Genomic DNA, 14,581 nt, shown 5'->3' on the forward strand with positions numbered 1-14,581 from the left:
TCATGAAAGTGAAGCATACAGGCCCCCCTGCCTGGGCTGGTTCCTGGCTCTGACCTCACTGTGCCCTAACTTTGCTCATCTGTGAAATGGGTATAATAAAAGTACCAGATAAGGTGGGTTGTCCTGGGGGTTGACCAAGATGGCGAGGGTCAGGCATTTGGTGCTGGGCTGAGCTCCCAGTAAGCTCTCAGTAAGTGGGGCTGTGGGTATTGTATCCACATATGTCTTTACAAAGTATTTGCCCTTCTCCTGTTCTCATTGTCACCTTTCCTGTTCAGCATCCAATGGGACCCTGCCTGCTTGTAACTGCTGTCGCAGAGGTCCTGAAGAGTAGACACCTGCCGAAAGCCACACAGCACATAGTGGCTGAGTTAGTATTCAAATCCACGTCTCCCACCTTCCAGGAGATCCCCTTTTCACTGCCCTAGGATTGGCAGTCAGCGGAGACCCCATGGGTCCACCCAGGCTGGGGTTTTAGTGCGAGGCACCAGGGTGGGAACCAGGTGGAGGCCTTGCTGATCAGGGTTTCTGCTGTGCGTGTTGGGCTCACAATGGAAAGTGCTTCCCTCTGCAGTAATCCCAGTGAGCCTGCGGCCTCAGGCCCCCCACTCCACGCCCCTGGCCTGCTGAGCCAGCTCCCTCTTTGTGCCCCTGACCATAGGGCCTGGTGTCTGCCAGACTATAAAATGGGGGGTCGGCCCTGCATCGCCACAGCACCCACCCGCCCATCTGCCTGTCCTCCAGCAGGAAATAGCAGGTTGCCAGGTAAGAGGAAACCCACCACACTGCTGGGAGCTGAGGGTGGGGGGGGGAGAAGAGGTGGTGGGAGGCAAAGAGAGCAGTTACAGAAGAGAGTTAGACAGGACGATTAAGGGAAAGGGATAGAGGGAGGGAGGAGAAGAGAGAAAAAATGCAGTAATAGAGAACAGACGGAGGGCTAGACAGAGATACAGAGCAAGCAGGATCCTGGGGAAGAGAGAAACAGAAACGGTGGGGGGGGGGGGGGGAGAAATGAATAGGAACATATCTCCAGCAAGGAACAAGCCCAACTACCAGCCCAGGGGAAGGTTGATTCACAGACTGACAGAGGGGAGTAAGCAACAGCCTGGAAGCCACAAATGTGGCCCAGATGTCTGGCCTGCCCATGGTGGGCAGCACACCCCAGAGTAACCACAAGGGGGGTGGTGTGGCTCTGCACTCCGCTGGACCACAGGGTCTCAATCAGTGTTGTCAGGGGGGTCCTCGAATCCCTGGAAATTATCTCTAAAATTAAAGGGGGCTTTTTCCCCTGGGGACAAGGACAAGGCATTTGTCAAACATTCAAAGATGTCCAAGACCCCAAAACAACAAGGAACCACTGAAACTGACCAGAGCCTTCTCCACCCGACGCCTACACAGCCACAGTCCTCATTTTAGAACCCCCGACATGCACTAGAGAGGTCCTCCAGGGACGTCCTTTCTTCCCCAGTGCCAGGCCTGAATCTGCACCCACACACTCATTCCCAGAGAGTCCCTGAGGCAGCAGTTTGACTGGGAAATGAGACAGGAACGGGCATTCATTCATTCTCTGAACAGATGTTAGATGAGATCTCAGATGTGCCAGGGGCTACACCAAGTGCTGGAGACAGAGGGATGAATAAGTCAGAACAAGTAAATGACAGAGCGTTTTATTAACCCTGCTGCTGGGTCCATCTGTTGCCGGGGGAAATGGGCTCTATTCATGAGTCCTGAGAAAAGCATTTCCGGGGACCCGCACACCAGAAGTTGAGGTGTTGTGGTAAGATTTATTGGGATAGAAATGCAAAGCTGCTCTCACGTTCTTGGTGTCTCAGCTCCATCCCACCCACTGTGGAAAAAGCCCAGTTTTGTCTTCATCAAGCCTAGAAATAGGGTCAATGTCCAGAAATTTGTGCCATTGGTTTAGTCCATATCAAAGCTTAATCCAGTTCAGCCTTTGTTCCTGTCCAGCTAGCATAGTCTCCATTCCCGGCTGCAAATCCAGCTGGCATGGTATTGCTGTACCCAAGCTTGTGCTTGGAGCTGCACTTGGAACCCACAGCTGCTAGGGCCACATGGCTGTTATGGAAAGAGAACATGAGAATGAATGGGGTATGAGCATGTTATGGCACTAGAGCAGGGGTCTCAAACTCGCGGCCCGCCGAACAATTTTGTGCGGCCTGCAGACTAATCCACGAAGTTCAAAATATTTTGGATAAAATTAAGTAAGCCTAGGGGCCTACTTGTATTTTTCATTTCTCTAGCATCCTAGCTAGATATTAGCTTAGTTAACAGCAGTTGTGATGCAAACTACAGTTTCTGGTCGTTTTGTGACACTGAGTAAACTGCATGTACGATTGTGCTTGTTGTAATGATTTTTTTTTGTTTTCAACTGCAGTGAGAAAAGTGTTGCATAACAGTTGCCTTTTGTAGACCTAGTGTGGCCTGCAGAAGGGCTGTGATCTTGCTCTGCGGCCCACATGCTGAATTGAGTTTGAGACCCCTGCACTAGAGAGACAGTGAGAGAGAGTTCACCTTGGTTAGGCTGATTATATTATCTTGGGCTTGGGAAGGACCAGGTGCTCTTTCAAACTAACCCATCAATTCCCCAATCTTTCGTGGGCTTGTGTTGGGTCCTTCCCCCTAATCAATCTATTTCTTAAGTCATCTGGGGATTCTGTGTCCCCATGATGCTTTTCCCAGGCTAGGCTCCTCCCCTTTATGGTCACCATTTTGGCTTCTATTGGGCATGCACCCAGCGGGAGACTTTCCCCTTTATTGTTCATTCCTGCCCACCAGAGTCTGGGCAAGTGGACTGGTTATACCCTGGGGAGATTGGAAAGCTGGTACTTCCTCCCTACACAGGGGAGGGAGGAGTGTTAATCCCCTTGGCGGGCAATGCTACGATCCCCTGGGGTGTCTGAAGCTGTAACTTTCAGACTTAATCAGGCTTATTGTCCAATTCAGCTCCCTAGTTAATTAGGCTTCTTAACGTCCAAGTTCCTTTGCTCTCTTTCTTTATTAATAGCTAGCTACCTATGGTAAATTGGTAGCTGAAATTGGAGTCCTACTATTTAGTGGCTGTGTGGGCTTGGGCAGGTCGCTTTCCCTCTCTGGGCCTCAGATTGCTCAGAGGGGATGAGACAGAACAGAGGAGTTCATTACTGCACGCGGCTGAGTTTGGCATATCTACAGTACCCCTAAATGTGGGTTCCTGTTATAAACATGGCGAGGCAGGTTGAAGCTGCACAAGTAAAGTATAAGTGCTGTGAAAAACTATAAGGTTTAGCAAGGAAAGAACACGGCAGGGGAATCGGGGTTAGGAGGAAGGCATGGCTGGCGGAGGGACCAGCCTGGTTAAAGGGCCGGAGGAAGGCGTATCAGGGATGCGTGTGGTCTGTGGTCAGGAAATTCTTACCTGAAAAGGGAGGTCAGGCCAGAAAAACTTTGAGGCTTATGTTTTACAAGGAGAAACAAACAAACAAACAAACAGGTTGGACGGAGCCTGAAAACACAGGGTCGGGGGGGGGGGGGGTATGAGAGTTGGGAGGCAGCTTGAGGGTGGCATTCTCAAATTAACCTCGGCCAAAGGTTTCTTTACAGACGTTTGCAGGTGGGAACCATGTCTCAGCCTGCCAAGGCCTCCACAACAGCTGCGGGGAACCCAGGGCCCGAGAGCAAGGGGAAGGGGGCCCCGCCCGCAGGACCGGCCCCGGTCCCCGGCCCCGCCCTGGCTCCAGCCTCCGTGCCGGTACCCACTACCAAAGTGGGGGACATGCCTCCTGGGAGCTACAGGGTAAGGACCTGGGGGTGGGGGGCTCTGAGCTCCGCCCCACGCTTCCTCCTGCCAGTCTCTGACCCGCACAAGCACGTGTTTAGAGTTTGTGGAAACCAGAAGCAAAAGAAGAGAAGAAAGTGGACAGGCTTAGCAGCAGGAACTATCTGTCCCCAGAGGTTCCCTAGGGCAGTGGTCCCCAACCCCCCGGGGCCATGGACCATTAGCGGTTCGTGGGCCATTTGGTACCAGTCCGCAGAGAAAGAATAAATAACTTACATTATTTTTGTTTTATTTATATTTAAGTCTGAACGATGTTTTATTTTTTAAAAATGACCAGATTCCCTCTGTTACATCCATCTAAGACTCACTCTTGACGCTTGTCTCAGTCATGTGATACATTTATTCATCCCACCCTAAAGGCCGGTCCGTGAAAATATTTTCTGACATTAAACCGGTCCATGGTGCAAAAAAGGTTGGGGACCACTGCCCTAGGGCAAAGGATGGCCTTGGGCCCTCCTGAAAATTGTGCAAGCAGTTGGGGAGACTGCAAGGGCTGCCTGAGAGCAACAGCAGCCAGTCCCTTGGGGCTGGGCTGGGTTTGGTTTCGGCCTCAGGTGCCGGCTTTTATTATGTAGTTACTTACCTGTTAAATTTGTTAAAATTTATAGATTTTAGAGAGAGAGGAAAGGGGGGGGGAGAGAGAGAGAGAGAGAGAGAGAGAAGACATTTATCTGTTTGTTTCTGTATGTGTCCTGACCAGGAATCCACCCGGCAACCTCTGCATATGGGGGACAAAGCTCTAACCAACTGAGCTATCTGGACAGGACCATTAATTTTTTATTTAATTTTTAACACAGACCTACAAACCCACCACCCATATGAAAAGCCAGGACTTGGTAAAAATTCTCTAAAATGTCCCTCATGAGGCCACCACCCTCCAGCCCTCCTCAAGGCAATTGCCAGCTTCATCCCTGTCCATCATCTGCTTGCTTGCATTTTGTAGTTTTAGCCATCATTCCTTTAAAGAATTTTGGTGTTTGTGCGTTTTTAATTTATTGAAATATGTCATATGTAATCATGCTGGGTTTTCTCTTTTCTTTTCCCTCACTCTGAGATCCCTAATAGTCACCCATATTGTTGTGAATTGCCGTGGGTCATTCGTTTTGGCCGCTGTCTGGTATTTCAGTCACCCCTGAGGACCATTTGGGAGGTCTCTAGCTTTGCTCTGAGAAACAGCAGGGACAGGGTGTTCTTATCTATGTCTCCTGGGGCAGGAGTTTCTCTTGGTTGGACAAGTGCTAACAAGGGTATTTGAGCCTCCTCCTTCTATACCTGGGAAAACTGAGGCTTCGTTCAAGTGAATACCCCAAGGAGATATACTCAGCCTGTGTGACCAGCATTTTGGGTCTCTTTACAGTACAAAGAGCAGAGATGGGCTTTGAGCTCAGACAGACCAAGGTTCCAGCCTTAACTCCCCCAGACCTTGCTCTGTCTCCAAACCTCAGTTTTCTCATCTCTGAAATGAGGAGATTAACAGTCTCCATGACTCTCCACTGAATTATCCAGGTTTTCCCGACTTGGGATAATAAGTGGATAATAAGCAACACTGAGGACTTAGTGAGGGGAGGGGATTAGCTGATGTTCGCACAAGGGGGCCTGCTCCTGGGCCCCCCTGCATTGTGGCAGGTAGATGGGCAAGTGTCTTTCTAAGAATCAGCCCTGTGGCAGGTTCTCGGCTGGAGCTGGAGACACAGAAATGGATGAACCCCACACCCTGCCCTGGAGGAGCCCTTGGTCTTCAGAGGGGTTCAGTAAAGAGGGAGAGGGGTGCATAGAGAGACACCCACATGGGAAGCAATGTGACTATATAGTGAGTGAGAACAGTAAAGGGCACTCAACCAACCCCACCTAAAGAGAGGGCATCAGAGAAGGCTTCCTGGAGGAGGTGGTGGCTGAGCCTAAAACAGGAAAGGAAGCCTGAGCTCTGGGATGGGGTTGTGTGTTGGAGAGGGCATTCCAAGCAGAAGGAACAGCACAGATAAAGGCCTGGAAGGAAGACCCATCAGTTCCTAACAATGGTGCAGATATCAAGTTCAGGTGCAGGGAAGGATGACAGGGTCACTTCACAGACCTTGGCTCATGGCACACTCTCGTGTGATCAGTGTGTGACTTGCTTTCACTTATATAAGAATTCAATGAATTTTTTTACCTGGAACCTCTCCAGTTTGGAGGCTCTCCTCCCCACTCACTCTACTCCCACCTTACTTCCCCCCTCCACCCTACCCTGGGCTCGGGGCTTCTCTCCTCCAGCTGGTGACCTTTGAGCAGGAGAACTTCCAGGGCCATCGGGTGGAATTCTCCGGGGAGTGCTTGAACCTAGGAGACCGCGGCTTTGACAGAGTGCGCAGCCTCATCGTCACCTCTGGACCGTGAGTGTCAGGCAGGGGAGGGGCACTCTTGCCGCCAGAGTAAAATAATAATAACACAACAGACGTGGCCAGTTACTGGTGCCTGCTCAGTGCCTGCCCGCATACTAGTGGAGACACATACTGTACATTATTTCAGTCCTCGTTTCAAACCCAAGAGGGAGGAGAGGGAGCTCTTATTCTCCTTCCCATTTTACAGATGAGGAACTGAGGCTCAGAGAGGTGACTTGATTATCATAACATCACACTGACAGCATGGCGTGATTCTGGGCTCCAGAGAAATGCTACTTCTACTATTGGAAGCTCCCTTCCTGTCACTGCGGGCAGGAGACCAGAGAGCCAGTGTCTATCAGCTGTCTCCTCTCCTGGGCATCAAGCAGCCCTAAGAGTAATAATAAGTATCTGTTGAGCACCCACTAGGTGCCAGGCACAGACTGGGGACTTTACCTTGATGATCATACAATACTGTATGAGGGAGGGGCTATTCTTATACCCATTTGACAGATGGGCGAACTGAGGCTCAAAAGGGTTAAGTCCCTTGGCCAAAGTCACCTACTGGCAAGTAGCAGAGTCTGGGTTCAATTCCAGTTACTCAGTTTCATCCACAGTACTCTTTTTATCACCTGCTCCTTGACCTGCCCCAACTCCCTAAGCTTCCCTGGACCTTAGTGACCCCTATATGAAGCAGGAATAATTGTCCCTTGTACATAGTGACTGCACCAGCCCCAACCCCTGTGGACTGAAATTAGGGCACAGGACAAGACCCATGTGGCCTCTTTACTGCCTGTATCCCCAGCCTGCAAACCCCCAAGAGGGTATGTTCAGTCTGTGCGCCCAGCTTTTGGGGGATCTTTGCAATACAAAGAGCAGAGGTGAGCTTCAAACTCAGATGGACCTGGGTTCCAGTCTCAACTCCCCAAGACCTTGCTCAGTCTCCAAGCCTCAGTTTTCTCATTTCTGAAATGGGGAGATTAACAGTCTCCATGACTCTACACTGATTTATCCAGAGCCCTGAAAGAGATAATACGGCTTGGGTCTGGCACTTCGTGGGTGCCCAAACGTGACAGGTGACAGTGATGATTATTAGCCTTCCTCATTGCCCTGTGAGTTTAGCTGAGTCACCCTGGGTGAGTGTAGGACAGCGGGCACATTTTTATATCCTGCAACCACTGCCACCCTCAGTGTGGTCAACACAACCTTGGCCCCACCTCCATCCCAAAGCCCAACTGGGAGCAGAAGACACTGGATATGGCCAGTTTGGGTTTTTAGGCTTTTTTTAGTGCCAGTGACTCAAACCCAAAGTATTTCTCCTCAAACAAAGATGCAGCTGGTGTTTGGTGTGTGTCCCGGGGCTGCGCCTGATGGGGAGAGATAAGAGCCTGTGGCCCAGGGTCCCTGGCTTGTGTCAGGACCAGCAGGGATATGGGAAAAACGATGATGGGAAAACTGATGGAGAGGTCGAGGTTGACAAGGGAAGGGGAGGAGAGGTGTGACTTCAGCACAGGAGCACGCCTGCCTGAAACCTAGGAGATTTCAACCTGCCACCTGCCACCATCATGTGACTTTAAGCAGGTGACTTAACCCTTCTGAACCTCAGTTTCCATGTCTGTAAGTTAAGATTCCTCCTCTGTGTCTCTCTCTCCTTGCTCCTAAGGTTCAAATGAGCCACAGGAGATGAGAAAAGAAGCTGAAATCAATATTTAAAATTTCTCAGTCATGTAATGGATCCTCTCTGGGCATTGTGAAGAAGATGGGGGTGGGGGGGGGACTAGGGTGGCAAAACCACATCACTGTCTGTTTTTCCCTGAGCTCAGACCTTCAGCAGGCTCCCTCTCTCTTCAATCATATATTATGCTTTCTCTGTGCTGGACTTGTTATGTGCATTCCTTTTTTAGACCTTCATAACATCCTGACAGAGTAGATGCAGTCATTTCCTTTCTTACTGAGGCTTAACAAGTTTTTGCCCAAAGTCACACAGGAAATAAATGATGAGCTGGGATTAGAGCTCAGGTCTCTCTGTTTAAATGCCTATGCTTCTCACTCCTACATGGCACCATGTTCCAAGGATCCCTTTCCCTCCCCAGTCATCCAGCTATAGATCCATCCATCTCTCCATCCATCCATCCCTCCATCCATCCATTTATTCTCCATCCATTTATTCTTCATCCATTTATTCATCCGTCTGCTTATTCTTCCTTCTACCATCCATTCTCCATCATGCAACCATTCATTCATTCATCAGTACAGTCATCCATAGATCCAGCCATCTACCTATCTATCCATCAACCACCTTCCCATCCACTCAACCTACCCACCCACTCAACCACCAATTCATCCATCCATTCATCCATCCAATCCTTTTCATGTCTACTTCAGACCAGACAGGGCAGAGGCAGATTCAACTCTATTCTGGGAGGATATGTCTGCATCTTCAGTTCTGTCACTCTAGTATGGGTCATTCCTCACACAAGACCTGAGGCTCCTGGGACACATTCTGTTTCAGTCCATGGTGGTGGCCCAACCCTCTACCCTATCTCCTTACTCCTTCTGGGCAGAGGAAACTCCCAGCAGCCCCCAGGGTGACCATAACTGATACCAGTGTCCCCTTTTATTCCTGAGACCACATCTAGAGCAAAGATTAGAGGGCCCCTTCATCTCAGCCTTCTCATCAGTGAAACGGGGATCATCCCATTTCCTCCAGAGTCCCTGGTCCTTCGAGCACAACCTCACTTCCCATTCTTAATCAGGCTGCAGGGAGGTGAAAGGCAGGCAAAGCTCCCCTCTGATTTCAAGCTTGTAGTTAGTGTTGAGGGCTGAACACCTTCCTATGCCTGATCGCATTTAATTCTCATAGGCTTCTGAGAAGTAGATATTATTACCACTTCCCTCCTCCTGCCCGTATACTAATTACTGAGGGTCTTTCTCTACACCAGGCCAGTCCTTACCAAACATATGATTCAATCATCTGTATCAATTTGTCCCTTACCTCTGTACCTTGAGGACTACTTTTACTTAATATATTTCATTTAGATGACCCTTTTTAAACAGAAATAAATATATTTTAGAAGAAACTGCACATCATTTTTACAGGTGGCAAGCTGGTCTCACTTGCTGTAAATAAAAGGTGCCCATTAAAAATTAATACGATGGACATGGAGCAACGCTGTTGTGCTGTTACCTGCTCGAGGCTCGGTGCTAGTGGCCTGTTCTTCCTTTGTTACAAAAAGAGAGATTGATGTTCAGGGCACATTGGCACCCAGTAGAGACTTTCTCCTAGCTGTCATCAGGTTTAAAAGAAAATGTCTTCTTATGTGGTCTTCTACACCACGTCCTCCTAGTACTTAAACCATACATGAATCCTACATCTGGGGAAAGTTTTTTCTCACTTAATTACACACATTGTCTCATTTAATTCTTCAGCAGCTCCAGGAAGCTAGGTGTATTAGACGAGGAAATGAAGGCTCATAGAGGTGAAGTCACTTGCCTGTAGTCACAAAGCCAGGAAGTGGCACAGACTAGAATCAAACCACTGTCCTTGGGGCTACCTTGCAAGTGGGTAAGGGGCTTCTGTTAACAATTTCCCTCCTTTCTGCTTTTGCCCTTCCTGGCCCTCTCCACCCTCCTCATGTTGCTCACATCCAGCTGGGTCGCCTTTGAGCAATCCAACTTCCGGGGGGAGATGTTCGTCCTGGAGAAGGGTGAGTACCCGCGCTGGGACACCTGGTCCAGCAGCTACCGCAGTGACCGGCTCATGTCCTTCCGACCCGTCAGGATGGTGAGTGGCTCCTGGACGAGGCCTGGGGGGTCAGTGAGGAAGGCTGGAGCAAGTTTGAGGTCTGACAACAAGCAAGGAAATGGGGGTGAGCAAGGGAAAGAAAGAGGGAATGGTGGGCAGGGAGGGATGGTTCTCCCTGAATTGTTCAAGGACAGTGGGCTCTTGTGCTCATAGATTCATAAGGCATCTCTGATGTGCCCAGCCCCAGCTAGGAGCCCTGGGCAAATGAAAAACGTAAAACCAATTTATTTCCTTCCCTGCTGCCTGCAAGAGTGGACTCAACCTCCCAGCTGTTGGAACTAGAAACTTCAGTGCCTTCCTTGATTCTATTTCTGTAATCCTTCTAATTCCTGGCTGCACGTTAGACCTTCCTGGGGAGCTTTGAAAATCCCAGTGTCCATTCAGAACATCCGACATGCAGGTTGAAACTTGTATAGTGTCTGAGAAGAGAGATGTTGTGGAAAAAGGCACCTGGAACTTCTCAGTGATAAGACAATGTACTAAATTATAACATTTAAATTAAATTATAACACTTAAATAAGTTAAATATATGACTTAAAGAAGACACAAAGCCAGGTTAGGTGGAGTTATCCCTAAGCAATTCAGTTTCTCCAGAAGTATGTTGATCATTACTCACGAGCCAACTACATCTTCCCTCACCAGTGTCAGATTCCCATGGTAACCAACTTCTGCCTACCTAGATGAGAATTTTCCTGAGTAGTTTTCATGGATGTCCACTTTGGATTATCGGGTACCAATAACCAGCTGTCTGAGCTCCACCAGATTTATCTTAATGGATTATCCAACTAGGTTATTTCCAACGTGTTTCTCAGAATTTGAGGCTGAAGGATTAGCCTGTATAATGAACCCTTTGTAAGAATTCATAGATCATTGAAGGGTCTTTAAATGGCAATCTATGTCAAGGGAGCTTGTCGGGAAGAGCCGTCAGCCAGAGCATCCCAGTAGCTTCCACAGCTTGGTTGTCCAATAAAACAGCCATATGTGGCTGTGGAACTCTTGAATTTTGGCTGAATTGGACAAGTTACAGTGAATGTAACATACACACCAGAGTTTGAACATGTAGTAAAATAGCACAATAAGAATGTAAACTCTCATTAATATTGTTATATTGGTTACAAATCGAAATGATAATATTTTGGATGTTTTTCTTTAAATCAAATATATTACTAGGAAAAAAAAAAACCCCAATGCCCAGACCCCTCTCCAGACAAATGAAATTTGAATTTCTGGGGCTGGGGCACAGGCACTCCAGGTTTTACATGCCCCCCAGGTAGACTGTGCAGCCAGGGCTGGGAGCCACCGGTCTGGTTTAATCTGTGCCCTATCCCTGCCTCCATCCTGCTGTGGGCCACCTTCATTCTGTCCCTGGACAGCTCCAGCACCCTCTCCGTTGGGTTCCCTGACTCCTTCCCAGCCTCCTCTCCTGGGAAGGTAAAAGGATCTCTAAACCAAACATCTTCCACTTAAGGTCATGCCCTTGAACACTATGGGTTGAAACTCTGCTTCTGCTAGGATCTGTTGTAGGCTCTGGGTGCAACTCTACATAGGACAGGCAAGCTCCCTGACCGCATGGGAGGCAGCTATTGAACCTCATCACGGAAATCAATCTATTATGGCAAACCACTGTGGTCCAAGCTGCCCAGGGATGGTGCAGTGGGCTAGGAGAGCAGAAGAGAGGAACTGGGGCTCTGATGTTGGGGGAAGGTGGCGTCAGGGGGTGATCAGAGTAGACAGTTCCTGAAGGATGGGAACCGAGTCAGCCATGTGAAGAGTGGTAGAGAAGCCTTTCAGGGAACAGTGAATGCAAAGTCTCTGAAGCTAGGAGGACTGGGTGTGAACAAAGCACTAAAAATTTGCCGGTGTGGTTATAGCAGAGGGAGTGCAGGACAGAGGGGTGCCAAATGGGGTTGGAAAAATAAAATGCTTCTCTGAAAGGTTCTGTTCCTTTCACACTGGTTGTATGACATTAATCAAGAACGTACTTCTCTGAGCCTCTGCATCTTGACTATAGTCATAAAAATAATGAGTACAAATTTTTGAGTGCATGCTAGGCATTGTGCTAAGTGCTCTGTATGGATTAACTCATTTAATGCTCATGACAACTCTGTGAAGTTGAGGCTGATAACCTGTTTTCACAGGTGAGGAGGGCCCTTCCAGGCCCTCCTAGCAGCAATCCTGAGAGAGTCCCACAGTGGTCTGAGCTGACTCTTAACATCTAGGAGACCCCGCCAAGTTACTTCTCTTTGCCCTGTTCAGACTTTCAGTGCCTGACTCGGTCTCTCCTTCCTCAGGATTCCAAGGAGCACAAGATCTGTCTGTTTGAGGGAGCCAACTTCAAGGGCAATACCATGGAGATCCAGGAGGATGACGTGCCCAGTCTCTGGGTCTATGGTTTCTGTGACCGCGTGGGCAGTGTGAGAGTCTCTAGTGGAACGTAAGTCTCCCCTGCCAGGCCCTCAGCCTCTGCTTCAAGCACAGACAGACTTGGAGTCTCTGCTCCTTAAAGCTGTGGTCCCCAACCTTTTTTGGGCCACGAACCGGTTTAATGTCAGAAAATATTTTCACGGACCGGCCTTTAGGGTGGGATGAATAAATGTATCATGTGACTGAGACAAGCGTCAAGAGTGAGTCTTAGATGAATGTAACAGAGGGAATCTGGTCATTTTTAAAAAATAAAAAGTCATTCAGACTTAAATATAAATAAAATGGAAATAATGTAAGTTATTTATTCTTTCTCTGTGGACCGGTACCAAATGGCCCACGGACCGGTACCAGTCCGTGGCCCAGGGGTTGGGGACCACTGCCTTAGAGGATATATCATCAAACACATAGGAAAGGCCACTGCCCCTCCCCAGTTCTTCCAGTGCTGGTGGCTAGAATTCCAACAGAGTTTTATTCCTCTGAGAAACTGAATCGCTCTTTGATGAATTACACATCAGTGTAAACAAACCTGACAGTTGGATCTGAAAAGCTGGAAGATGGAGAGAATAGGGGCTTCTAAACCCAAAATTGGGACTGAAAGGATAATTAAGTAAGGTGGACAGAGTTGATGCAGATAGATGAGGCTGGATGTGTCGTGAAAGACTGTTCAGAGCAGTCCAGAGCCTCTGGGGAAATTAGCAGGACTTCTGAGAGACAAGACTGTGTAATGAATGAAAGGGCCTTGTCTCTGTCACTGATGTGCTGTCCAACCTGAATGAGTCCCATATTCCTCTCTGCATCTCAGCGTTGCCATCTATACAGTGGGTACACCAAACCCCTTGATATGAAAGGGGTCTTCTGCTCTGAACTCTCAGGATTTAAAATATTCAAAGCAGAACCCCATGATCCCATGTCTGTGAGAAAACGGGAGACCTAGATGCCTAAAGGAAGTCATTTTGTCCATCCCCTGCCTCCAAATAACCATGCCAGACACCCCTGGTCTCCTCTATGCAAATGTAAGGCTTCTCCTTCTCCACCACAGACCCTTGCTGAGCTCCTATAATACTGTCAGGGCCCTGTCCTTTATCTCATTCCTTTCTTCTTCTCTGAAACCTGTATCCCTGCATTCAAGCCATCGGGAATGCACTAGGCACTGAGTTAGGCACACTGGGGAGGCAGAGATGAGTAAGGCTCAGTTCCCATCTTCAGAGGGCCAAGCAGGCAGACCCAAGTATATCTGTGAGATGACGTCCAACAATATTGAGTAAGAGATGGTCCATAGGGGGGGTCAGAGGAAGAAGGACAGTTTCTGAGTGTGTGTACTGGAGGGCAGGGCAGGTCACAGGCTTACCTGAGCAGGCTTGAACTGAAACCAGACTGGACACAGTGACCATCCCTACCTTCTAGGATACTACAGGGAGAAATGAGAACTGGCGGGTCCAAGCCAAGGTCTGGGTGGCATACAGAGAGGCTGGCCATTACTGTGCTGTCTTTTTTTGCTTCCCTCCCAGCTGGGTAGGCTATCAGTATCCCGGCTACCGCGGGTACCAGTATCTCTTGGAGCCTGGTGACTTCCGGCACTGGAATGAGTGGGGGGCCTTCCAGCCACAGATGCAGGCCGTGCGCCGCCTGCGTGACCGGCAGTGGCATCCTGAGGGCTGCTTCCCAGTCCTGGCCGCTGAACCCCCAAAATGAGCGAGTCCGCACTCCACTTTTTCTCCCTCCTCTCATCCCTTCCTTAGGCTCCATTTTCCCGTCTTTCCCACGCAAATAAAAGTTCCTAAAGCCAACATGTCTCATGAGTCTATGAACAGATGTGTGCCTCAGGAGTCCTCATCATTGCTGGCATGTGACTTCCTGCATAATAATCACAACATCAAGACTGCCAAGTTCACTACACACACCCTCTTGGCATATCTTTTGAACTACTCTAGGCGGCTGGTATTTTAATTATTCCCATTTCACAAGTAAGGGAGTGGAGACTCAGAGAGGGAAAGTGACTTGCCTGAGGTCACACAACTAGCAGGTGGAGAATTGAACCAAGAGGGTTGGGCTCCAGAGCTGCACTCCCAAACAAACCTGTATTTTCAAAACTCTATTCCTTCATGTACCATTCTCATGATTTTTTTTTTTTGCCCTCTCTACTTACCACCTGCTTTGCTA

General features: G+C 48.8%; 1 protein-coding gene across 2 annotated transcripts; it reads left to right on the forward strand.

The window, feature by feature from the left end:
• The first annotated feature begins 701 nt into the window (after window positions 1–701).
• On the forward strand, window positions 702–14,208 carry CRYBB1 (crystallin beta B1). Of its 2 annotated transcripts, none has more exons than XM_066260257.1 (6): window positions 702–765; window positions 3,589–3,793; window positions 6,086–6,204; window positions 9,844–9,976; window positions 12,289–12,431; window positions 13,930–14,208. In XM_066260257.1, the coding sequence occupies exons 2-6, from the start codon at window positions 3,620–3,622 to the stop codon at window positions 14,111–14,113; spliced, it is 753 nt and encodes a 250-aa protein (XP_066116354.1). In that variant the 5' UTR covers window positions 702–765; window positions 3,589–3,619; the 3' UTR covers window positions 14,114–14,208. The 2 variants fall into 2 exon arrangements, with proteins under 2 accessions (XP_066116354.1, XP_066116355.1); XM_066260258.1 differs by having other exon boundaries at window positions 3,601–3,793.
• Window positions 14,209–14,581: the final 373 nt, after the last annotated feature.

This window comes from Saccopteryx bilineata, chromosome 2 (genome assembly GCF_036850765.1).
Source record: "Saccopteryx bilineata isolate mSacBil1 chromosome 2, mSacBil1_pri_phased_curated, whole genome shotgun sequence".
Classification (NCBI taxonomy): domain Eukaryota; kingdom Metazoa; phylum Chordata; class Mammalia; order Chiroptera; family Emballonuridae; genus Saccopteryx; species Saccopteryx bilineata.